The sequence below is a fragment of the Cervus canadensis genome, chromosome 9, assembly GCF_019320065.1.
Source record: "Cervus canadensis isolate Bull #8, Minnesota chromosome 9, ASM1932006v1, whole genome shotgun sequence".
Classification (NCBI taxonomy): domain Eukaryota; kingdom Metazoa; phylum Chordata; class Mammalia; order Artiodactyla; family Cervidae; genus Cervus; species Cervus canadensis.
Genome location: NC_057394.1, coordinates 71337503 through 71364430, shown reverse-complemented (window position 1 = coordinate 71364430; position 26928 = coordinate 71337503). Strand labels below are relative to the sequence as shown.

Here is a 26928-nt window from a genome sequence, read left to right as displayed (position 1 = left end):
CACATGTTAAATCACGTTGAACAGTAACTGTTTTTTTCTCAAACTTTAGAAGATACTCCAAGTCTTAAGAAGTAGCCATTGAACTGTCTGCTGGAGTTACTTCTCACACCATGGTCTTTTGATTCCTCATAATATCTACTCTCAGCAATGCCTTGGTCCACAGAGAATTTTAAAGTACATAGAAAAATAATAGTGCCTATTAAAAATGTATATACTTCAGGTGTCAACCGTTATCTTCTTTTAGCATAAATGTATATTCATTGTGCCTTAGGTCTTTGCCAGCCCCGAGTGCCTGGGATAGTGGGAGCAGAGCCCTTCTCAGCTAAACTGCGCTACACGGGCCCCGAGGACCCAGAGTACACGAACCTCATCAAACTCACTGTCACGATGCCCCACATAGACGGTAGGTGACTTGGGTAAGCAAAGCCGTGGAGATAGTTTGGGCTTCTCTTTACCTGGTTTATTTTACTGAAAACAGGCAGAGCTCATTTCATTGCACTTCGAAGATACTGTGGTTTTTACAAGTTGAAGGTGGGTGGCAACCCTGCTTCCAGCAATCTGTTGGCACCATTTTCCCAACAGCATCTGCTTGCTTACATCTCTATGCCACATTTTGGTAATTCTCTCAATATTTCAAACCCTCCACCAGCAAAAAGATTTTGATTCACTGAAGGCTCAGGTGATGGTTAGCATTTTTCAACAATAAAATATTTTCCAGTGAAGATGGGTCCACTGTGTTTTACACATGATGCTATTACACACTTTACAGTATAGTTGCACTGGGAAACAAAAAAAAATTCATGGAACTCACTTCATTTTGATATTCACTTTATTTCGGTGATCTAGAACCAAACCGGCAGTATCTCTGAGGTCTGCCTGTTTTCTGAATAACCAAGCGTACAATAAATGCTCAGTTTACAACTTAAGTTTCAAGCCTTGCTTCTTTTGAGTGTTTTTTGATATCTGTCTGCTCAGTTTTATTTTTTCTGACAATTTCAGCCCTTAAAATTAAGTAAATGTCATACATGTCACAACACAATGAAACAAAGCTTTGGTTGATGTGCTATCTTTTATGAAATGGCATAGTGTGCCTTCAAAACTCTTAAATTTGGACTTGCATTAAAGCACATGGTATTTCAATGCCTGCCTTCAACATCTATTTGCTATTTCATAGCAAGAATCTCATAGATCTCTGCCAATATTTATTGCAACAGCTAAGACATTTCTTAGCCATTAAAATAAGACAAAAATGCCCCTAACAATGATAAATTTTGTGTTCATTTTCTCTGGATAGGGAACTGTGGCCAGAATTTCTAAATTAGTAACTTTATCCACACCTTAGGAACATTTCCTCATGTACAGAAGACATTTTCACATTCTATTCCTCTTAATTCACTTTATAGCTAAAGTATATAAACATTAATTCTATTACTTGGTATGTTAGTTATAGTTTAAGTAGCTAATGGAGAGGCAATATTAGGCAATATAGGTAATATTACAAACTAAAATATATGCATGTATGTGTTTGTGTGTGTGTGTGTGTATGTATATATATATATATATATATATGAGAAGGAAATGACAACTGGCTCCAGTATTCGTGCCTGGGAAATCCCATGGACAGAGGATCCTGACAGGCTACAGTCCATGGCGTTGAAAAGGAGTCAGACACAACTTAGAGACTTAACAACAGCAAATATATATGTATGTATATGTATAAGGTAGAATTTATATATAAGGTAGAATTTATCTGCCTCATAAAAAAGGGCATCATTTTGCCTTGTCTGCTTATTGCATACCCAAATTTTTGCTATATGGACAGGAATCTGCCCCTCCTTATTTCATAGTGTAAAGTTGGGTCCATGTTTGACCACCCTACCTTTAGACCCATGTGAGCTCTCACCATGTGAGAGGTGTGACTCAGACATGCAGACAGTGGAGGAGACCATCAGGGACGGGCAGACCTATAACAGTCCTTCCTAATAGAAAGACTTGTCCCTCATGCATCGCCTAGAGCTTGACTTAGCATTTTCTAAGACAGTCAATGCTCATAGCTCTGCAGAAGCTGACCAGTTCTTTTGTGGGGCCAGCATTTTGCTCTGGGAGAATCTAAGAAGGAGAGGTAGAAAAGATTCCAGGAGAAAACCTCTTTCATAGCCCTTTTTGCTGCATTGCTTACCACAAGGTTCAACAAACTAGGTCCCATCGACCGAATCTAACCTGCTGCCTGTTTTTGTGTGGTCTGCAAACTAAGAATGCTTTTTACATTTTTAAATGTTTGGAAGAAACCAAAAGAACATTTCATGATACATGAAAATTATTTAAAATTATGCTGCTGCTGCTGCTAAGTAGCTTCAGTCATGTCCGACTCTGTGCGACCCCACAGACGGCAGCCCACCAGGCTCCCCTGTCCCTGGGATTCTCCAGGCAAGAACACTGGAGTGGGTTGCCATTTCCTTCTCCAATGCATGAAAGTGAAAAGTGAAAGTGATGTTGCTCAGTCGTGTCCGACTCCTAGCATCCCCATGGACTGCAGCCTACCAGGCTCCTCCGTCCATGGGATTTTAAATTATAATCCCTAATAAAGGCTTCTTGCACACAGTTATGTGAATTCCTTTACAAACCATCTATGGCAACCTTGGCTCTGAAATCGCAACTCTAAACAGTTACAGCAGATCCTTATGGCTCACAAATCCTAAAATATTTACAATTTGAATCTTTATAGAAGAAGTTGGGCAATTCTTATCCAATACTCTATGGTGGTAGTTTTCAAAATTTTTGGTCTTAGGGCACATTCAAAATTATAGCCACAAAGACCTTTCATTTTTGTGGGTTATAGCCTTAAGTATTAACTGGATTTAAAATTAAAATTGAAGAATTGTTAAATATTTATTCATTAATGTTAAAAAATAACAAGAAATCCATTACATGTTAACATGAAAAATACACTTTTAAGAAAAAGAACTATACTTTATAGAACAAAACAAAAGAATGGCATTGTTTCACATTTTTAAAAACATCTTTAGTGTCGGGCTTAATAAAAGAGCTGGATCCTTATATCTACTTCTACATTCAACCTATTACAATATATGATTTAGTTTAGACTGGAAAAATCCATTGTACACTACTGAGAAAATAAGCATGGAGAAGTCAAATAACACCTTAGAGTCGTGAAAAGAGCATTAGTATTACAGATTTCCTGAAAAATTCTCAGGATCCTCAGGGGTCCTAAATACCACTTTAATAATCACTGAAAAAGAAAGTGAAAGTGTTAGTCGCTTAGTGGTGTCTGACTCTTTGCGACCTCATGGACTGTATCCCGCCAGGCTCCTCTGTCCTTGGGATTTTCCAAGCAAGAATCCCTTCTCCAGGGGATCTTCCCAACCCAGAAATCGAAGCCTGGTTTCCTGCATTGCAGGCTCTTCTTTACCATCTGAGCCATCACTGCTCACTTACCTTTTCAAGAGATAAAGAGATTATGAAGCAAGGGCTCAAAACCCTTTGCTGTTGGTGAAAATGGTAACAGTGATTATCACAATTCCTTGTAGGCATGCTCCCCATAATCTCTACCAAAGAGCTTTCCAACTTTGAGCTCACACTCAGCCCTGATGGCACCCGTGTTGGAAACCACAAGTGCTCCAACCTCTTGGATTACACCGAAGTAAAGACCCACTATGGTTTCTTGACTGATGCTACCAAAAATCCAGAAATAATTGGAGAGACATATCCTTACCAGTACAGCTCGTCTATCAGAGGTTCCAATACCTTACGCTTCTACCGAAACCTGAACCTGGAGGCCTGCTTATGGGAGTTTGTTAGCTACTACGACATGTCCGAGCTACTCACTGACTGTGGCGGGACCATTGGAACCGATGGACAGGTATGGACCTTTAACATCTGAGCTTTGGTCACTGGACAAACCGGTTGGACAGAAGTCCCGGCTTCTGTTTTCCATCTTGGTGATGTAGGTTATTGGGCACAAGAAAGAGTAGGTGATTGGCATGAGTGCTATAAAAACCCATTTCTATTTCTAGAAATCTATGTCTTTTTTTAAGCAATGGGTCAGTAGCATTATCTTTGGATTGAAAGGACACCATATAACTATGCGGTAAGCTCCAAATCTACTCTGATATTATAAAACTGCAAATACTAATTTCTCTTCAAATTATACATTTGCATTTTTTGTGTTATGTTCCAGATGCCTGGGGTGTATCATGAACCATCTAAAATAAGGATTTAGTCCTCAGAGTCTGTCCAGTTTTTCTCCCTCCTTACTTTCTTCTTCATCTACCTTCTATCTTTCTCTCCTTCTACCTCCATTTTGCCTCCTTTATCTTTCTAGTTTTCTCCCCTTTTCTTCCCTATCTGGTTCATCACTAACATAGTCCATCACTAACATAGTCAAAAGTATTTTCATTTAAAGCTTACTGTTATTTCTACTCTACAATTACTTATTCCTCTTCATACGACACAGGCAGACATTTATACATAAAAATACACACACATAAACACAGTCCACCCCCCACCCCCACCACCATCAGCAGTAAAGTTGTTGTTAAAATGGTGGTGAAGCAAGGTCTTCATTAGCGGTTATAACAGAAAATCTAAAATATATAGGGTGTAGCTTAGATTTGAAATGAGTATTTGAATTAAAACTCATGTTCCATCCTACCTGGCTGAACAGAGTTTATATAAGTAGGCTTATACATTAAACTAGGACTTCCCCGGTGGCGCTAGTGGTTAAAGAACCTGCCTGCTAATGCAGTAGGTGTAAGAGATGCGGGTTCGATCCCTGGGTCAGGAAGATCCCCTGGAAGAGGGCACAATAACACACTCCAGTATTCTTGCCTGAAGAATTCCATGGACAGAGGAGCCTGGCAGGCTTTGCACACTTGCATACATTAAAGTGTCAAATGGTATCCAGAATACATCTTGTCTTTCAAAAGTTAACCATGAGTCTATATTTCTTTCTGTGCTATATTCCTGTGATGTTAAAATATAAGACAACTAATAGCAAGGGAAACGTAGATCATAACTGTGGGTTTACTCCTAAAGCAAAGCTGTAAACCTTGACCAGTTCTGCTGGTGTTGATGTCGAATAGCCCTGTATTTTATGTCTGGGATCTATTGGACTCCAAGGATGTGAGACCTTATCTCTATGTCCTCTAAAAGCTACAAATATCCAGAAACTTGCTTGAATTACTAAAAATCCCAAGTAAGAACACCAACAGGAAGACAGTATAGAACAGTGTAAAGAGCCTGCATATTGAAATTTAGCAAATGCAGACCTAAAGTTGGCTCTGACATTTTCCAGCTGCATCTTCTTGGGCAGGCTACTTAAACCCTCATAAGTGTTGCTGTTCAAGTCCCTCTTTGCCACCTGGAAGAAACATGAAAGAAGCAAAGTCCTACCCCAGAATAAAGATTCATGTTAGCACATCTACATCAGCGTTTTTCTTTAGAGGACAAGTATCTCCAGTCCTTTGATTGTTCCTCACAGAGCCTGTTTTCGATCCATTATTAAATCATCCCTGTATTCTGTCTGGATGCTCTTCTCTCAGGATCTTGCTAGAGTCATGGGCTCTACTGGCATAAACCCAATGGGACCCAGTAATAGGATTCCACTGTTGTTCTGGTTCTTGTTTGTTAAAAAGCTCTTCGTACCATGGAGCTTCTCTGTTGGTCTTATCTAATCTAGGTTTACTCTTTAGTCTCAAGAATGTTTTCTATCTTCTCTGCAAAATGACAGTACTTCTTTGTCTTTTATGCATGCAATCCAGACAGGCTTCCCTACTGAAAAGCCTGCGCTTAACCCTATGCTCAGTCACTTCAGTCATGTCCGACTCTTCAGGATGCCATGGACTGTAGCCCGCCAGGCTCCTCTGTTGGTGGGATTTTCCCAGTAAGAATACCGGAGTGGGTTGTCATTTCGTACTCCAGGGGATCTTCCCAAGCCATGGATCAAACTTGCATCTCCTGCATTGTAGGCCGATTCTTTACCAACTGAGCCACCAGGGAAGACAGTATAGCCAACATCTGTTTAATGTTTACTATATACCTGTCATCATGTCTAAGTACTTTACATATTTCCACTAAACCTGCCCTCACAACAACACTATGAGACAAATACGAATTTTTTTCCCTTTTTGGAGATGCTGAAGCAAAAAAAATTCAAATAATTCATCCCAATTCAATTCATTTGTAAGCCTGTGCTCTTAACCACATCATGATACTTATCTGGACATTTAATTGAGTGAATTCAGTGTCATTTAGTTGGGTGAATGTGAGGAATGGTTATGGTCACAGATGAAATTGCAAGAAAGACAAATAAACTTTGTTCTCTGTTCCTGATACAAGAACAGAAATAACCCCAGGTCTGTTTGTCCTCTGCCAGCCAATTCCACATCTCCCTGGCCAAGCAGCAAATAGATATGCCTTTCTCTCTTCTAGTCCTTTTCTAAACTTGCCAACTTAGATCAAGGTAATCACTATGCAAACAAATTTTACTAAGTGGTAATTGCTTCTGCCAGGAACAACATGATGAAGGACCGATTTTTATCTTTAATGTTTTTAGTAGCAAAAGCTACTGACTGGAAATATTGCCAGGTTTCTGCATTTTTCTTTGTGATTAAAAAGCTGTTTGTAACACACTCTTAAAGGTTTCTGGCTTAAAAAAAAAAAAAAGGTTTCTGGCTTGTCTAACCTCCCAGCTTCAAGTTATTTAATTTACAAGACAGAGTTGCTAAACTGAAGGAATCACATGAAATATCCAAGATAGTTATCTGTTAACAGCAAATGAAGTTTTATTAAGTTTTATTCAGTTTGACTACAACTAGTTTTAGCTAATATTAAGACTGGTTCTGCTTTTTCTATCTTATTCATTGTGTCTCAGCAGTGAAAAATCCGCCTGCAATGCAGGAGATGTGGGTTCAGTCTCTGGGTCAGGAAGATCCGCTGGAGTAAGAAATGGCAACTCACACCAGTATTCTTGCCTGAAAAATCCAATGGACAGAGGAGCCTAGCAGGCTACAATACAAAGGGTTGCAAAAAGTCATACACAGCTGAGCACACACACACATAAGACTGCTTCTGCTTTTTCTATCTAATTTATTGCCCACTTAGTCATTAAAGAAATTTTCAATAAGCACCTACTCTGTGCCAGGGTCTGTATGGGTACCCAGTGAGGACATCAAACACAGACATTAAACTCCCTCCAAGTTGAGTTATAGGAGTTAAATACTCATTCTTATAAAAGTTAACAATTTACTTTCCAACAAAAAGAAATTTGGAATTTCTCTAATGATAGTCAATCCTAAAATCCCTCTTAATAGTTAGTTTCTAAAATGTAAAAGCAGATACAGCAGGAAGAGAAAAATAGAGATAAATTGAAAATTATTCTGCTCCATTGTTTAGTGTGACCTGTTTTATAAATAAACTTTTAAATTGTTTGGGTGCACAAAGAAAAACACTAGTGATGCAAAATAGTTATTAAAGTTGAACTAAATTTTTAAACCATTGGATTCTTTTGGAGACTTTCTCTTGTAAACCATTTCTCTTAAGGCTAAAAGATCTCAGTTCATTCCACCTTTCACATCCTGGTCAGCAGTATTGAAAGGTCAGAGGTTTAACTATCACCTTATTAGCAACAGATAACATTGTTCATGGAGAATGAACAAGTTGCAGAAATTCAGCCTCAATCACATGAAATGGCAGTTTACTCATGAAAAGACATAATATGATTCTGGAAAAGTATATATGTTTTTTTTAGTTGTTGATTAGTGGAATAATTTTCTTTTTTAAAAAAAAACTATGTGTTTGATTTAGAAACATACACCTCTGGGGCTGGAGTCTACTTTAGAAGTCATCTCTTTCCATCCCATTATTTTCCACTTAGCACACAAATTTACTGTTTTGTGTTTTTTGTTTTTTTTTTTTTTAGTTTGAGGCTAATTACTTTACAGTATTGTAGTGGTTTTTGCCATACATTGACATGAATCAGCCATGGATTTACATGTATTCCCCATCCCGATCCCCCCTCCCGCCTCCCTCCCCATCCCATCCATCTGGGTCTTCCCAGTGCACCAGCCCTGAGCACTTGTCTCATGCATCCAACCTGGGCTGGTGATCTATTTCACCCTTGATAGTATACTTGTTTCAATGCTATTCTCTCAGAACATCCCACCCTCGCCTTCTCCCACAGAGTCCAAAAGTCTGTTCTGTACTTCTGTGTCTCTTTTTCTGTTTTGCATATAGGGTTATCATTACCATCTTTTTAAATTCCATATATATGTGTTAGTATACTGTATTGGTCTTTATCTTTCTGGCTGACTTCATTCTGTATAATGGGCTCCAGTTTCATCCATCTCATTAGAACTGATTCAAATGTATTCTTTTTAATGGCTGAGTAATATTCCATAGTATATATATACCAAAAAAAAAAAAAAAAACATGTAAGCCACTCGAAATCATTTTGTGAGAAATAGCAAGAATCCAAAATGTATAACTTTCATGAACTACGTTGCTTCCTATGTTGTCAAGTTTGTCAATATTTTTAGTGATGTAGGCTTTTTTGGTTAGTGAAAGTAATGATAGTACTATGGAAAGCTGGGAAACTAAAAGTGTACAAAAGAACTCACTCCTTATCCCACAGTCACTGTACACAGGCATATTTCCTAGCCTCTTTTCAGTATGGATATGCATTTTTAATAGTAACGGCATATTATTTATACTCTTTGGTTATGACTTTTTAATTTAACATAGTATAATCCTTTTTCCCCCTGACAAGGAAAATTCATCACATACATGATTTTTTCTGTGTTTTTAAATTTTATTTATTTATTTTCATTCATTTACTGGCTGTTCTGGGTCTTTGTTGCTGTGCAGGCTTTTCTGTAGTTGCAGCGAGCAGGACTACTGTCTTGTCGCGGAGCACAGGCTCTACAGCATGCAGGCTTCGGTTGCTCCACAGCGTGTGGGATCTTTCTGGACCAGGGATTGAATTCGTGTCTCCTGCATTGGCAGGCAGATTCTTTCCCAATGAGTCCCCAGGGAAGCCCTTATATTTATTCATTTATTTTTGGCTGCACTGGGTCTTCGCTGCTGCGCAGAGGCTTTCTCTTGTTGCAGCGAATGGGGGCTGCTCTCTAGTTGCAGTGTGTGGGCTTCTCATTGCGGTGGCTTCTGTTGTTCCAGAGCACAGGCTCAGCAGGTGCGGTGCGTGGGCTTGGCTGCCCTGTGGCATGTGGAATCTTCCTGAACCAGAAATCGAACCCATGTCACTTGCACTGGCAGGCCGATTCTTAACTACCAGATCACCAAGGGAGTCCTTCATAAACATGATTTTTGGTTACTACTTGATCTTTCATATTAAAAAGCAGAGACATTACTTTGCCAACAAAGGTCCGTCTGGTCAAGGCTATGGTTTTTCCAGTGGTCATGTATGGATGTGAGAGTTGGACTATAAAGAAAGCTGAGTGCAGGAGAACTGATGCGTTTGAACTGTGGTGTTGGAGAAGACTCTTGAGAGTCCCTTGGACTGCAAGGAGATCCAACCAGTCCATCCTAAAGGAGATCAGTCCTGGGTGTTCATTGGAAGGACTGACGTTGAAGCTGAAACTCCAATACTTTGGCCACCTGATGCAAAGAGCTGACTCATTTGAAAAGACCCTGATGCTGGGAAAAATTGAGGGCAGGAGAAGGGACGACAAAGGGTGAGATGGTTGGATGGCATCACCGACTCAATGGACATGAGTTTGGGTGGACTCCGGGAGTTGGTGATGAACAGGGAGGCCTGGTGTGCTGTGGTTCATGGGGTCACAAAGAGTCAGACACGACTGAGTGACTGAACTGAACTGAACTTGATCTTTCACCTTGTTGGTGTGCCATCATAATTATTTAACCATTCTTCTATTCTTGGCCATTTAGATTATTTCTGATTCTACTATTGTAACGTCCTATAGAGTTGTCCTTACTCCTAAAGAATGTGTGGACTACTATTGACTCCCCCTTGTTTCAAGGTCCCTCATTCATCTCTGATACCACAGTTGTTCAGAAAGGCATCTAATGGGACAGATGCCAAGGTCTCCGTCCAAGTGTTCTGGATGTGTAGACTGCTATTACTCAAGAGACTTTGGCTAAGAGTTCTAACTTGTTCAAACAATGTTCTCTGCTGAATAGCTAAGTACACACTTTATTGAGACGTCAAGCTATTGAGATATATGAGCTGTCCTTACACATTCACACACACCACCGTCTTGATGATGTAGACATGTGTCTGTCAACAAAAGCAGCAACAGAAAGAAATCTCAACCAGTGGGAAGTCCTCAAATAGGATTCTAACAACTCTGGCTCAGTTTTCCTTGACGTAAGCACAAGTCACATATCCCACATAGAATATCATAGCTATCACATATCCCATATCCATCATGACTGTTGATACGTGACTATCAAATATTTTTAAATGATTATTGTTCTCAGTGTGTGTTCTAATTAAAAGACCTCAGGTAGAAGAGTCTAATCTGTGCTGTCCAATTTGGCAGTCATTGGCCATGTGTAGCCATTGAGCATTCAGAACGGCATCAGTCCAAAACGGGATGTGCTGTGCATGTAAAATTCATACCAGGTTTCAAAGACTTGGTGCAAGAAAAATTAATAATGTAAAATATTACATTAAAATTATTTTTATTGATGGCATATTAAAGTGTAGTATGTTTGATGTATTGGATTAAGAAAATTAACTGCTCATTCACATGACATTTAGAAATTAAATGAATGCATTGCATTCTTCATTTTTATAGGAATGAACAGGTAAATGTTCATTTACCTGGATGATCTACCTAGTTCCATTTAGGTTCCAGTTCCTTTAGACAGAGATTCTAAGCTGAGAAGAAGATGCAATAAGATGCTGATTCCACATCCAGAAACAGTTAAACTCTAGTTTACCAGTGAAATCAAATGAAATCAAGTGAGAAATAGTAAGGGAGCTGTACACCAAGTAACTTGTCCCTAGGACATCAATGTTAGTTTTCTCCAAAATAGCACACTCAGTAACATTTGATGGATAGTGTGTAATGTAGGCAAAATTATTCTTTTAGTTTAATTGGGAATCCATGTCTGCAGCCTATTTTTTAATGAGTATTTATTAAAATCACAGGTCATCTTAATTACTGGTGGCATATGGATTAGCAATCACCCTCCATTACACTGTCAGGGTGTTAAAACTGCACTTCACGATCACTTTCTCAATGACTGCAAGAATAGCAAGTCTTAGAAAATGCTATCTTAAAGGACCTCGATGTAAAGCCCCTCTTCTGCTGGCTACGTTAGCAGATAACGGGGAGTGTTAGCTACTACACAGCTGAAAATCAAATAATGGGCTTGGTGGATGGTGTTCTTTTATTTATTTATTTTTGGTTGTGCTTGGTCTTCATTCCTGGGTGGGCTTTCTTTAGTTGCAATGCAAGGGCTTCTCATTGAGTTGGCTTTTCTTGTTGTGGAGCACAGACTTTAGGTCACAGGCTCCATAGTTGTGGTGTGTGGGCTTAGTTACTCCACAGCATGTGGGATCTTTTCTTTCTGGATCAGGGATTGAACCTGTGTCCCCTGCATTGGCAGGTGGATTCTTTACCATGAGGGAAGCCCCAGATGGTTTTCGTTTGATGTATTTTTGTTCATGATTCAGGTGGTCATTTTGTGATTTGAGGAGTTTACTTTTAACTCCATGAAAACATGATAAATGAGAATTTATCATGTTTTTAATTATTCAATAACTCACATGTGTGATTCCTGTTGCCAGCTCAGGGTAGAAAGAGAAATAGATGTATCAAAAAACCTGACTCAAACTTGTGAGCAGTATGATCTGACCTAAGCCCATTTCCTCATGTATAAGAAGAAGATAGTTGTCTTTGCCCTGCTATTCTTCAGAGCTATTCTGAGAATTAAGGATGATAACCTTTGTTAGGTGATCATAAGACAACACTCAGCTTTGGAATATGATCAAGTGTGAAAGAGTAGAATAAGCATGGGCCAAAGACTGGTTTCTGTTACTGGCAGGGCTACTCCAGGAGGAAGTGGGAAATTTCTGTTGGGAAATTTGCTTTATTTCTTTCAGTCTTAACTTTCCTGTCTCTATCCTTCACCTCTCTATCCACTCATTCAGTCATCCACACCTATAAATACATCCATACCTATAAATACAATTACGGGAGAGAATGAAAATACTGAGTAGCTTTATTTGTGAACCCAACACAATGACAGTAGTAGGCGCTCAGTACATAATTGTTTATCCTCCATGACCCAATCCAAAATTAAGTGAGGGGACAGTAGTGCTGTAAATGCTACCATTTCTTTTCCTCTATGATTAACTCAAAATCTTCAGATGAGTGAAAGGAGAAAATGGCTTGTACAAAATTAAGTGTGTCTAATTAACCCCGGATGGTGCTGGTAGATATAATTGTATTGTTTTAGGTCCTAAACCTAGTGCAGTCCTATGTGACTCTTCGGGTCCCTCTGTATGTCTCCTACGTGTTCCACTCCCCCGTTGGGGTTGGAGGCTGGCAGCATTTTGACTTGAAGTCCGAACTCCGTCTGACATTCGTGTATGACACTGCCATCTTGTGGACCGACGGAATTGGCAGCCCCCCAGAAGCTGAACTCCAAGGTGAGTTAACAGAGACTTGGAGAATGAAAAATTTTCTTACCTATATGAATGACTTAAGTGACGTTTTTGCTGCAGCTAAAAATAAGAGAAGCAACTTCCAATAATTTTATTGTTATCGTTCATACTTTAAAATAATTTCATTTTGTCATGGAAAAATTTATTTTAACTAAATTATAATAATGCCCCAAATTTTTGCATTTGTGACTGTTAAATATAATGTCCATTTAAGGGTGATTAATCGCTCATGTGGTACTCAACACAGTCTCTCTCCCTCTAGATTTTAGATAATGGATGAAAGAAGTTCCAATTGAAAGAAAGGAATGAATTCAGAGAAAAAGTTCCACATTTTTGTTTCTGAAAGTGGGAGAGGCATTTTAAAGCCTAGTATAAATTGTGTCCTGGCTTCTATTTCTGGGTTTACAGCTAACTGGCTGTGTGATCTCAAAGATATTGCTTAATCTCTGGCACTCAATTTCTTATGAAAGATAGATTAGACTTCTAATATTCTTTCAGTTTAAAAATTCTATTGTTTTGTAATACTTAAGCTGAATGCCTTGGAAGAGTGGTGGTGTGAGCCACTAACTGTTGGGCCCCCAAATCATTTGCCCCAAACATAACTTAGTTTCAATCTCAGTGTCAGAATCATAACTCAAAGTCCATAAGCAGAAAGTGAATTACTCCATTAGTAGAATTAATGCTGTTTGTTTTCAGGCACATACTGCTGTCCTGGTTCTTTGCATATCTGACCATCATTACCTTTTATGAGACAGAGAGAAAATACTGTTGATATTTTCTCCAAAATCTCAAAATCTATTATCTTAAACAGATTAAGAATACCTTAAAGCTATGTGAAAGGAATATGATCACCCTGAATAAACCTTCTAGATCACTGTAAATGTTTTAATCCCATATCTTGCCTTAGAAATGTACATTTAAATGAATCTTACTGCAGATTCATCTCTCAGTTCTCAGCTTCCACATAAGAATCTCCTGTTTCCTTCTTATACCTGGAGCCAACTTTGATCAACTTGCTAAATTTCTTAGGAAGGCTTTGGAGTTTTCATTAAGCCTATAACATTTGGAATTATTCTGGAGAACAAAAACCTGTTTCCACCTACATGTGCAGATCTTCAAAGTTTGACCAGTTCATTCTGTCTCTCAATTTACAGTTTAATTTATGTAGACTAAAGCTTTCAAAAATACCTTGACCTATTGTTGTCAATCTGTATATTTCATATGAACCTCATTTGTATGACCTAATTCTATTTTGCCTACCTTCCAGACAATTCTTCTTGTTAGAAAAACAGAGCAAAATAAGAATACTTCTGTCTCTCTGATCACTTAGAATTTTTCTGATAATACCCTTTGGCTAGAATGCTTAAAAATGAGATGAATCTGAATTTGGTTTTGGAAGAATCACCAATATTTCCACTCTTGTGCATCATCCCATCCTAGGTTCTCTCTACCCAACCAGCATGCGCATCGGTGAAGAGGGGCGTTTGGTTGTGAACTTCAAGACGGAGGCTCAGTTCCATGGCTTGTTTGTGCTGTCACATCCTGGTAAGCCCCATTGCCCACACACAGCCACTCTCCAGACAACAAGAAGATAGGTTTCCATATTTGCATGTGTTTCCACATGCTTACCTATGAGCTTTGAAGCCCTTAATTTCAAATGAATTGTGTATGTGCAAGTATCTACAAGAGGGCTTGACATTGTTCAGCTATATGTCTCATAAGCTGCAAAATCATCGCTGGAGACTTCTAGAAAAAATACCAAATGGTTAAAGTTAATTTAAAAGAAAACTCTATTGGGAGTTCCCTAGTAGCCAAGATCCAACATTTTTACTTCCGTGGCCCGGATTCAATCCCTAGTCAAGGAATGGATATCACAAGCCACGTGGTACGGCCAAAACAATAAATTAATTAAATAATAGAAATAAAAGAAAAATCTACCAAGTTAATTAAGAGGAATTTTCCTTTAGATAGAGAGCATAACCACAACATTCCCATTCTCTACTTCAAATGCATTGTTCAGAAATTTGAATTTTGATCATTTATTCAGCAAGCACAGCTCTTTTCCAGGTATTGTAAGAAACCGTTATAATGATGTCAGAAGTAGCATTTCACTATGATACCTAGTTTCAGACATGTTAACTCTCTTAAGTATTAGCTACATAATTTTACTAATTTGGTGGATTGTGCTATGCATATCAATAATGTGGCAGTCACTAATGTCCCATGTTTAAGCTTTTCTAAAAATTTCATTTCATCAGAAATAACTTCTTATTCGACTTCACATTATTAAATTGGCTTGCACGTTTTACTGGTGTGCCAGCTCATGTCAGATTGGAAGGGGAAAATAGTTCACATGCTGTCTTCTGTGTCCTTCCTTTTCCTGGATCCAAGCTCTAAATAAAAGAGAGACTAAGGCTGAAGATACAGGAAGAGAAAGATGATTTGCTGTAATTTTGTGAGTCTGAGTTCCAAAATGCAGAACCAAAAAGAATCATTTAGCTTTATTGCAGCTGACTGTTTTGGGAAAATGAGGATTTCCTGGTCTTTACAGTGTCCTTCTGCCTGTCTGCCTTTTTAATAAACTGAGGCTTTGTTTAGACAAGATTGAGGCAATCTAATTAAAATTAGACTCCATTTATAAATTGGGTTTTCCCGGATCTGTTTACCCAGAGGCGAGTAGACTGAGGTTCGCTTCATAGCTTCAGTGCACAATGAATGCATTCACATCAGCCTTTATTGAATGGCTGTGCCTCCCTGGAAAGTAGCCTTGAACCATCTAGGCATTTCTGTACAATTATTTTTTGACAGAATTATAGAGTGGAAAAAGCACTGCAGTAGGAATGAGAAGGCACATATCCCAGCTGTGTGATCTGGAGAGAGTCACACCGTCACTCTTAGTCCAGTTTCTTTATCTGCGAAATGAGGATAATTATACCAACTTTGCAGGCTTATTATAAGCATACATGCAAATAATGTATCAAAGGGCACTTTGAACACTCTAAGCTGTTATGACCCTCTTAACCACTAGACCATTATTGTTGTTGGCACTTTTCTAGCATCCTTCACAAGCTCAATGATCGTGTCAGTAGATCATCCAGGTCTAACGTTTTCCCTGCGTCTCATAAGAAGTGAACCAACCTATAACCAGCCAGTCCAGCAGTGGAGCTTCATATCTGACTTTGCAGTAAGTGACTAAGACTCTTCATTTATCTTTGTTACTGCCTTTGTTGCACCTCAGATTTTTAAGTGAAAAACACGAATGTCCTCTCTGATCCTCAAAGGTCCGTGACTACTCGGGGACCTACACAGTAAAACTGCTGCCATGCACCACTCCATCCCATCAGGAATACCGCCTGCCTGTCACCTGCAACCCCAGAGAGCCTATCACTTTTGACCTTGACATCCGCTTCCAACAGGTGTGTCTCATAGAATGCTTTTCCCGTGTGTACATGTGTACGTGTGTGTGTGTGTGTGTGTGTGTTAGTTGCTCAGTCATGTCCAACTCTTTGTGACCCCATGGACTGTAGCCCACCAGCCTCCTCTGTCCATGGGATTCTCCAGGTAAGAATACTGAAGTGAATTGCCATTCCCTTCTCCAGAGGATCTTGCAGACCCAGGGATCAAACCCTGGTCTCCTTCATTGCGGGCAGATTCTTTACCGTTTGAGTTATAGGGAAGTCCCTTTTCCCAAGTAGAAGCCCACTTTGTTAAAGGCATAGTTTACTTTTATCAGTTAAAAAAAAAAAAATCTCACCCAGTGACTTCAATTCTTGCATGCTGAGAAAAAAGGAAGTCAGGCAGGAAGGGAGCAATAGAGGAAAGCATTGCCCTTTATTCCTTATTGGTTCAGTATATCAAATTCACTGTTTAAGAGTATGTAAGGGTTATTTTTTCTTATGTGATGTGGTCTCCTCTGGAGTCTGCTGCCTCGGAGATTTGAGACTTTTCCCCAGAGTTCTGTACTTCTTTGTCTTGTTCTTGATCATTGAGGAGAATGAATATCCTGTAGTGTATGCCACCTCAAAGTACCTAATTGTCAATATGCATTAAAAGAAATGTGATAAAATCTTTTGCCCGAGAACTTACACTAAATGTTGGCCTTCCACTGACCGTGATATTTACACATCCTTTGTATATCCCGATAAATCAGTGGAAATAAGCTCAAGCAATGCTCGTTTGTCCCATTCAAAAAATGATTTAACCTTGGAACTTCCCTGGTGGTCCAGTGGTTAAGGCTTCAGCTTCCAATGCAAGGGGTGCAAGTTTGATCCCTAGTCAGGAAGCTAAGATCCCACATGCCTAGCAGCCAAAAAAAAAACAGAACATAAAAAACAGAAGCAATATTGTAACGAATTCAATGAAGACTTTAAAAATGGTCCACATAAAAAAGTGTTTTAAAAAATGGTTTAATGTTGACCATTTTGCCTTCTTAAGAAGGACAAAGCCAGTGTTATAATTCCTTAAGTCGGTTTGGTTGGATATGAAAATTGATCACAGTACAGTTTAGTGTTTTTTATGCCAGAGTACAGTACATGTGCGTTTCTGCAAATAAAGTGTTTGTACGCCACCAGAACCATCAACAACACATAAGAGGGCTTTTACACTTGATTTTAGGTCAGTGACCCAGTGGCGGCTGAGTTTAGCTTGAACACCCAGATGTACCTCCTCTCCAAGAAGAGCCTCTGGTTGTCTGATGGATCCATGGGATTTGGGCAGGAGAGCGACGTTGCCTTCGCAGAAGGTATCACTTTACAAAGGGGAGGCCTGCTCTGTCTGTTTGCCATTGTGTCTGTTATCCTTTGCTTTATTGGGATTGTGATTGAGGGGGACAATTATAACTTATTTTATGGTTTTGAGAGTGTAATTGGGTCTTCATCATTTTGGCAGAGATGGGGGAGGGGGTTGTTGAAACTCGATTTGTGTTTAATGTGCTTTGTGACCCCATAGACTATAGCCCTCCAGGTTCTTCTGTCCATGGGATTTCCCAGGCAAGAATACTGGAGTGGGTTGCCATTTCCTTTTCCAGGGGATCTTCCTGACCCAAGGATCAAACCTACATCTCCTGCATTGGCAGGTGGATTCTTTACCACCAAGCCTCCTGGGAATCCAGATATATATTATAGGCTGGTTTTTATTCTCAGAAAATCAACCTTTATTTCCCTTAGTGAAGTGGAAGTCTCTCAGTCGGTCTGACTCTTTGCAATCTCATGGACTATACAGTCCATGGAATTCTCCAGGCCAGAATACTGGAGTGGGTAGCCTTTCCCTTCCCCAGGGGATCTTCCCAACCCAGGGATCGAACCCAGATCTCCCACGTTGCAGGTGGATTCTTTACAAGCTGAGCCACCAGGGAAGCCCAAGAATACTGGAGTGGGTAGCCTATCCCGTCTCCAGGGGATCTTGGAATCAAACAGGGGTCTCCTGCACTACAGGCGGATTCTTTACCAACTGAGATTTCCCTTAACTAAGTGATTTTTGAAACAAGTCTGCAATTTTTTCCTTGAATGTTTTTTTTTTTTTCAATTTGCATGCACTCAATATTTCATACACTCAAGTACATGAGAATGTAGCTCATGGGTTAGGGCTGTGCCTGTCTTGTTCAGTGGTATATTCTGAGAACCTAGCAAAATGCCTAGTACACATGGTAGGTGTTCAGTAGTAGCTGTGAAATAGATGAGGAAATACCAGGGAGTTTCCTTAAACCCTCCTTTAAAAGCAAATAAAGCTAATTCGGCTTTTTATTGGTGTTTTCTTTTTTGTGTTATCCTATAAGGATTTGCCTACATCTTGCCAACTACTGTACTTGTGTAAACTGGACTTGAACTACAATGGGATGTTATGAATGTTAAGTTATAAGCCATGCCTCAAGGTTATTCCCCCTGGCATGTAAGGGTCAATAAATCTTCAGTACTTGTGGTCATCTGCCAAGTGGTCCTATCTGAGGCCTGGGAGTGGACCAGACCCTGATCTCATGCAGGAAGTTCTTCAACATTTGATACCAGATTAGGAAGAGAAGGGAATACTACTGTTAGTGTCATTATTGTCATAGACTGTTTGCTGTGTCACATAGACACACCATATCCCTTAATCGAAAGGACATTTCCACGTGTCTGTTGCAGGTGACATCATTTATGGTCGGGTCATGGTGGATCCAGTGCAGAATCTAGGTGATTCCTTTTACTGCAGCATCGAGAAGGTGTTTCTGTGCACCGGGGCCGACGGCTACGTTCCCAAGTACAATCCAACGAATGCAGAATACGGCTGCTTGGCTGATTCGCCTTCACTCTTATATAGATTTAAAATTGTGGTAAGTGCTCTGACCCAAACAATGCACCAGATTAGACAGTCAAAGTTAATTGTTTCTGTCTTCTGTTTTAAAACAAAAGCATCTTTTAAAATGAAACCAAATGGTGACATTTTATGGTAAAGGGTACTTGCACAAACTAATAGGAAAACCTCCTGCGTTCACAAACGTTGGCATTATCCACAGCAATCCTCGTTTTCCTTATTGCCTGAAGGACAAAGCTCAACCAGAGACACAAGCCACCAGCTTTGGAAACGTCCTGTTTAATGCCAAACTGGCGGTGGATGACCCTGAAGCTATCCTCTTAGTGAATCAGCCTGGATCTGATGGATTTAAAGTCGACTCAACACCACTCTTTCAGGTGAGCCAGAAACAAGGTTACTTATGATAGCCGTGCAATCACATGCAAGTCACTTAACATCGGAATGTCTCAGATGTTTCCCACAAAAGAGACAGTAATTGCCATATTGTGTAGAGTTAATGTGAACTTTGAGTAAGATAATGCGTGTAAACCACACCAGACCGTCCTGAGTGCATCATGAGCATTCCATAAACATTAGCTATTATTATGTTTATCAATGCATCGTCCTGTTTTATGTCTATGTATAATGAAGACCCTTATTCAGCCCAGAGTATAAATCTAAACCTATTGGTTAGGAACTCTGGTGGTCTTCTTCAAAATCTCCTTTCATTTGACTTTTCATGACTATCTTTATTAAAGTGATCTTAAATGAACAGCTGGACTCAGAAAAACAACTGTGCACAGCACAGAAATCTCCATTCTTCATAGACCAAAACAGGAAGAGCCAACCTAGAGACAGAAGGTAGAAAGAGACCCAGGAGACCATAACACTGAGCAGACAAATGAGACAAATTCAGAGATGTGTTCACATTGTGAATCCTTGGGGTAGCAAGTGCATCTTTTAGAATGTTTACTGAAAATTGACCAAATAGGATGGGCTGGAGAAATATATTACCCTTATTCCACTAAGGGTTTCTCTTGTGGCTCAGCTGGTAAAGAATTCACCTGCAATGCGGAAGACTTGGGTTCAGTCCATGGGTTAGGAAGATCCCCTGGAGAAGGGAAAGGCTACCCACTCCAGTATTCTGGCCTGGAGAATTGAATGGACTGTATAGTCCATGGGGTCGCAAAGAGTTGGACACAACTGAGCAACTTTCACTTCACTATTTCTCTAAAGAGGGAATTTAAGGAAGCATATCTGTTATCCTGAATCTTTTCAAATAGGAAGTTGAAGTATGATTTTTTAGAATATTTACTTGTTAATTTATTTATTTGACTGTGCCAGGTCTTAACTGTAGCAAGCAGGATCTTTAGTTCTAGCATGTGAACTCTGAGTTGCAGCATGCAGGATCTAGTTCCTGGACCAGGGATTGAACTCAGGCCCCCTGCATTGGGAGCACAGGAACTGAGCCACTGGGCCACCAGGGAAATCCTGATTTTTTTTTTCTTTTGTGTTTGTTTTTATTGTTAACCCTCAAAGCATTTGACCTGAAGTCAAATCCTGACGTCTTCGAAGAGTCATCAGAAAACACCTTCTTTCCACAGACCCTGAAAAAAGCAGGAAAATTTTCTATGGCCATATATGTAAATACACAGCAAGACATACTAGAAAAAGAGTTCTGAGCTTCAGAACCTCTAGACCTGCCTGTGATTCTAACTAGTTCAATGATATTGGGCAAGTCACTTAACTGATATGTATTCTCGTTTGCTCATTTTTTAATTTTTTTTAATTTTTATACATTTTTAAAGGTTACTGTCTTATTTATAGGTATTAATATTACAAGATATTGGTTCTATCTCCATGTCATATAGTACATCCTTGTAACCTATCTTGCATCCAGTAGTTTTTTTATCTCCCACTTCCCAATCCTTATGTTGCTCCTCCCCTCTGCTGATAGCCACTCATTTATTCTCTATCTGTATTATCCACTCATTTTTGTTTGTTTGTTTGTTTTTAATTTTTATTAGTTGGAGGCTAATTACTTTACAATATTGTAGTGGTTTTTGCCATACATTGACATGAATCAGCCATGGATTTACATACATTCCCCATCCTCCCATCCACTCATTTTTTAAGTGAGTATGTTAGACTGTGTGGTCTGGACTTCTCTGCAGCCCTGACAAATGTTTACCAGCACATGCTCCCTTAAGAGCTGCACAGAGTATTTTACAGAGTGCTTTACACAAAGCCTTGCGCAGACTACACATGTAACGATATTAAATATATTAATTCTGCAGACTAAATTAAATGATTATTCATGATCTCTATTATGAATTTCTCTTGCAGAGAGTCATGAATTTTAGGTTGGCCTAGGATTAAATTTTCTAATGAGTAGCATTGTGTTTCTAGGTCGCTCTGGGTCGAGAATGGTATATACACACCATCTACACAGTAAGATCGAAAGACAACGCCAATCGAGGCATTGGCAAACGCAGCGTGGAGTACCTGTCCCACTCTCTGCTGAGTCAAGGGAAGCCCCAGGCAGCTACCAAGAGCCGGAAGAAGAGGGAGATCAGAAGCAACCCTCCGCTGGCGTGGGAAATCGGGGCTGAGAACAACCGGGGAACAAACATCCAGCACATCGCCCTGGACCGCAGCAGCAGGAAGCAGATCCTTCACGGGAGGGTCTCCCCTGACGGCGTCCTCCCCCGGGAGCTCGACAGTCCCAGCTCTGAGGTCAGCCTGCTCACGGTGGTGGGGGGCGTCGCGGTGGGACTCCTGGCCGTCCTCCTCACTGCCATCGCGGTGATGATGCACCAGCGCAAGAAGGGTGCCAGGAGGAAGGACTCGCCCAAGGACCCCGGCAGCCGTGAGCCCATGATGCCCTCCGTGAGCCCCCACAGCGACAGCTCGGAGGTTTGACGGCCGCAGGGGAAACCCAGCCTTTTCCTCCAGTGCCCAGAAAAAGACAATCGAAACCCAGTGCTTCTGTCGACGGCAGAGAATTGGGGACTTCTGTGACAAAGCTGCTCAGAGGACCTGACTGTACTAGTGAACGTTCTCATTCTGTCTACTCGTTCAGGCATCAGAGGACACATTCAGATGTAGACCACATCTTTCCTCTTGCCTAGAAGGCATCAAGTATATATCCAGTGCCACACAGAGCCATGGTAGACGGCGACGAATGTACTCACCTTAGGCATTTTCTCTACGCAGTGGAGATGAACCTGGTGCTCACAGACTCCTTCAGAAACTTAACAGGAGTCTCCTATTGCTATGTTGGTGTGAATCTTGAAGGTGCAATTATCACACTGCTTATTCATTATATAACATTTTAGTACTCAAAAGGTTTTCATTAGTAGTCTTGAAGAATGATAAACACACTGTTTATTGTGACAAGTTTTCTAATAGGCGAAGACAGCATGGAATTACGACCAAGGGTAGCTCAACCCACAAATCACCTCTTTTTCCTACTTGAGAGGGAGTGGAAGGAAAGATAGAGGGCAAGTAGCTCAGTCTCTTGCATTTGTCTTGTTCCTCATCTTCCCTGGATCCTTCTTGTTTCATTTGCTTATTTAATTTTAAATTAAACCAAAGAATATGTTAAGTCTGGAGAAGATGGTTGAAGAGAGACTACTCTGTTTGGGTACATAGTAAGAAATAGTAGAGTTCTTGCATGATAATATACCTTATTGGTGCTCATTTGTGGGACATGAGAAGGATGCTGACAGTTTGATGATGAAGAAATGCCATAGAGTTAGATCCCCATTTACAAGACAATGTTCTCGAAGAACTGAGCCTAGATGTTTGCAGTATTGAACCCATAAATGATAAGGAGAAATGTCATTATGATGGTGAAGGGAGAAAAGTGGTATTTATTAATATAATATGTTTAACCAAAGTGCCTCTTACATATACTTTATATAGAATAAAAGAACATTTTGACGATGACACATGAGGTTAACCCTCACAGTAGCATTACACAATGAGGTCCAAAACTTAAATTGTCCAGAAGACATTTTATTAGCTTTCTAATCAGCACCTGGTCCAAACGATGGGAATCCCTTCAACCGTCATTCCAGAGATCATCTTAGAGATGGCCAGCATCACTGATCATATTCTTCTTCTTCTTCTTTTTTTGTCCATGCACAAGGCATGCAAGATCTTACTTCCCCAACCAAGGATCGAACCCATGTCCCCTGCACTGGAGCTCAGAGTTCTAACCACTGGACCACCAGGGAATCCCCAATCATATTCTTCTTTGATCAAAGAGGAAAGCTTCAGCTCTCTGACATCTTCAGTTCAGTGAAATGACGCGTTGCAGTCCATCTCAGTATCTAAAAATACTGCTTCCAGGGTTAAAATCCAAGGAACTTGAGTGAGTTTGTTTGGAAAGCCTCCCATTTTCTTTCTGAGAAATGTACTTTCACCAAATAGCAGAATTTTCAGTTGATAAGAGAAAATATAAGTAGTTTAGTGACCAGTCTTCCAAAATCAAGTGAAAATAGGTCAGCAGGAAAAGAACCTGACCTAAAGACTCACCCTCAAGTGCTGCCTGGGTTTCCCTCTCATGCCTAGGCATAACATGGCCAACCTGGACATCCTGGAGATTTTTAGAAGGTCAATGGCTCAGTCAGTAAAGAAACCGCCTGCAATGCAGGAGACGCAAGTTCCATCCCTGGGTCGGGTAGATCCCCTGGAGCAGGGCATGGCAACCCACTTGCCTGGGAAATCCCAAGGACAGAGGAGCCTGGTGGACTGCAGTCCACGGGCGGTAGGGTCAGACGCGACTAAGTGACTAACACAGTCACAGCGGCCTCTGCAGGTCATTCAGGCGCTTTCAAGCTGGTGTCTGTGAGCCCCAGTCATTTCGCTTCTCTGAAAAGAAGTGACGTTGGTGCTGGGAGAGCAGCCAGAAGTAACCAGTGCTTCTCTCTTCTTTGGGGCAGCCCTGAACTTGACATTCAAAGTCTTTTCAAGAATAAGGTAGACTGTAGTCTCCTTCCATTGGGGAATACATAAATGTCACCTACAACTCCAAGGTAGGTGGTCCACGGGAGGACTTCTATACACAGAAAGTACTGTATGACCCAGGAGATCACTTATCAAATAAACATTAATACTTTCTTTTTTTTTTCATTAATACTTTCTTAATGATCCCTTTTCCTTTTACTTTGCTTTCTGGTAGATGCTTAGCGGCTTCTTTGGCTACCTCGTGACTTGCGTAGGAATGAGCATTTCTTAAACAACTTTAAATAGCATGTGGACTTTTTTTTACTACTTAGTATTGGATTCAGTTTTATGGAAACTGAGAACAACTACTCTCAGTTGACTTTATATTATGTTTAATTAAGATGCTCTGAGCCTGACTGTCATACAACCTTGGGGGTTTCTGTCACTGAGTATGCTCAGTGAAATGTCATTATAAGAAGCCTATTGTAAGCCTTTGGGCCAGGCTGGTTTTATACCAAACTTCTCTCTGCAATGAGTTGTTCTGATGAGATGACTTTGGATAAATTGGAGAGCTCACATAATATAGCAAATGCCCTTTCTAGAAAAATCTCTTCCTCTCTGCCCATCTCCTCTATTTCTTTCCTTTTCTCTTCTTCTTCCTTCTTTCCTCCCCATGGGGGTGGAGGGAAAAGAGCCTATGGGAAATAGGCAGGTATAGCTTTCTTAAATATGAACTACTTGGACTTCTGCATCATTTTTTAATATCTGTATACATAATATGTGATTTAATCATTAATGACGTCTAATCATTAAAAACTCTTCAGTGGGGAAAAAAAAAGGCATCAGACATATGCTTTGCTGTGAAGTAAGACAGACCCTTGTAGAATAATTTCAATATTCTATTTTTAGAGAATCATTCTGATAAAATAAATTCCCATATATATATAAAATAAATACCTAAAATAAATTCCCAGTGAGGACAGGGTGTAAGCAGAAATCGCTCCTTAGATCTCAGTAGCTTCTGACTCCAATAAAACAAGGTCCGTTGACATTGCATAGGAAACAGAAAACTCAGTATTAAGCATTAACTTCTCACCTGGCATGTGAACCAGGAAGCATTAAAATACATAGGTGTGTTTTAACAGATGGTTTTATTTATTTCAGTTCATTCCCTCAGTTAATGTTTACTGAATGTTCCTCTAGGGTTAGCCCAAGCTACTCTCCTTACCCTGGGGCAGGTTACAATCAAATGCGGCTGTTTCTTTGGACGAAAGGAATCAAGACTTGCGTTTGTTTCGATCTTGGATGAAGAAGACTCTAAGCCCATCTATGAACTACAATTTAACAGTCTCTCTCTCGATTCTAGCAGAAGAGTCAGCTCTTCTCCATCTAAAGAACCCAACGTGTTATGGATCATTCTGAACGCAGATCTAACACCAAATATTTCAAATCAGAAATTTAATGGAATCATCCTTTGCAAAACCACTCAGAGAAAGTATGTTGCCGAGATGTCCGTCGCTAAGTCGTGTCTGACTCTTTTGCAACACCATGGACTGTAGCCCGCCAGGCTCCTCCATCCATGGAATTTCCCAGGCAAGAATACTGGAGTGGGTTGCCATTTCCTTCTCCAGGGGATCTTCCTGACCCAGGGATTGAACCCCCATCTCCTGCATTGGCAGGCAAATTCTTTACCACTGAGCCACCAGGGAAGCCCCAGCGATGTGGGAGGCCTGGCATATTTTTTCTTCTTCATGGAAGATAGGCCCACTTTATTCCAAGGATGTGGTGTAACAGCTAAGCTCTACTGGTTCTTAAACATCAACCCCATCTCCTAAAGTTGCACATCGTGATTCACACAAGCATCACGATTTGCAAATGATATGAAGAAAGGTCAACTAGAAATCTGCTGCCATTCTACTGCAGAGCGTTTGTGACTAGAGGGTTGACTCTGGGCTCAATGCCAAGGGATTCAGTTCTGGAAGCAATGAAAGAGTCTCTTTATCAAGTCACCTTACCTCTTATTATTTTTCAAGGTACCAACTGCAAAGTGTCAGTCACTCAGTCATGTCCAACTCTTTGCAACCCCAGGGACTGTATCCTGCCTGGTGTCCATGAAATTCTCCAGGCAAGAATTCTGGAGTGGATTGCCACTTCCTTCGCCAGGGGATCTTCCCAACCCAGGGATCGAACTGGTGTCTTCTGTGTCTCCTGCATTGCAGGCAGATTTTTAACCATCTGAGCCACCAGTCAACTCACCAACTCCAAAGTCAATTTTTAAAATGAAAACAGAACTGCATAAAAACCACAGAGAGCCCTTCCTCAGACAATTCGGTGCCAGGGGTTAAAATAGCCCCAGCCTGAGAAATGTTAGGGTAACAATAACAGTGAAATGTAACGACATTTAGATTTTAAGAGTTGGAAATTTGATTTCAGCTACTGCTTTGAAATTATCTATTTAGGATTAACTTAGAAATCAATGTTATACTTTAATAGGAAAAAAAATTTTTTTAAGATGTAAATAATTTACAAATTAGAATTTACATAATTGTACTAATTTGAAAGCCAGAATATTATGGATCTTTGAAACTTTCATTTTTTTTCTAGACATGATAGCAATAATGAAAGGATAGAAACAGGTGTCTTCACTGACCATATGGCAAATGAATAGAATGCACATGCTCAACAGTCCAACTTGTCAAGGCTTTAAAAAGTATAATTTGGCCAGAAACTATAAATACTGTCTTAACACACACACAGAAGCTCACATGCATTAAAAAAAAAAAAAAAATCACACTTCTAGGAAATAATGACCCGAAAACCATAGTTTTAACTGAAATTGCCCATTATGAAGATTTTCAAGGTCAACACAATGCTCATTTGTAAAAACAGACCACAGGGGGAGTTTCTTTGATACTAATTCGAAGGTTAATGTGTTTCCTGAAGAGATCTTTTCCCTAGAACTGATTCTATTATTATTAATACATAGTAATGACATAGGTTTCTAGTTTCTTCTTAGAAACTATTATCCACATGTT

General features: G+C 40.0%; 1 protein-coding gene across 1 annotated transcript in view; it reads left to right on the top strand.

Annotated features, from left to right (window-relative positions):
* Window positions 1–26690, top strand: part of FREM2 (FRAS1 related extracellular matrix 2) — a 154284-nt gene extending 127594 nt beyond the window's left edge. The window contains exons 15-24 of the mRNA XM_043478121.1: window positions 272–403; window positions 3549–3880; window positions 12466–12658; window positions 14114–14218; window positions 15730–15857; window positions 15955–16089; window positions 17288–17414; window positions 18793–18980; window positions 19192–19338; window positions 21350–26690. Coding sequence (XP_043334056.1) covers window positions 272–403; window positions 3549–3880; window positions 12466–12658; window positions 14114–14218; window positions 15730–15857; window positions 15955–16089; window positions 17288–17414; window positions 18793–18980; window positions 19192–19338; window positions 21350–21862 — 2000 coding nt within the window. The 3' untranslated portion in view covers window positions 21863–26690. The remainder of the gene's footprint in view (window positions 1–271; window positions 404–3548; window positions 3881–12465; window positions 12659–14113; window positions 14219–15729; window positions 15858–15954; window positions 16090–17287; window positions 17415–18792; window positions 18981–19191; window positions 19339–21349) is intronic.
* The last annotated feature ends 238 nt before the right edge of the window (window positions 26691–26928 follow it).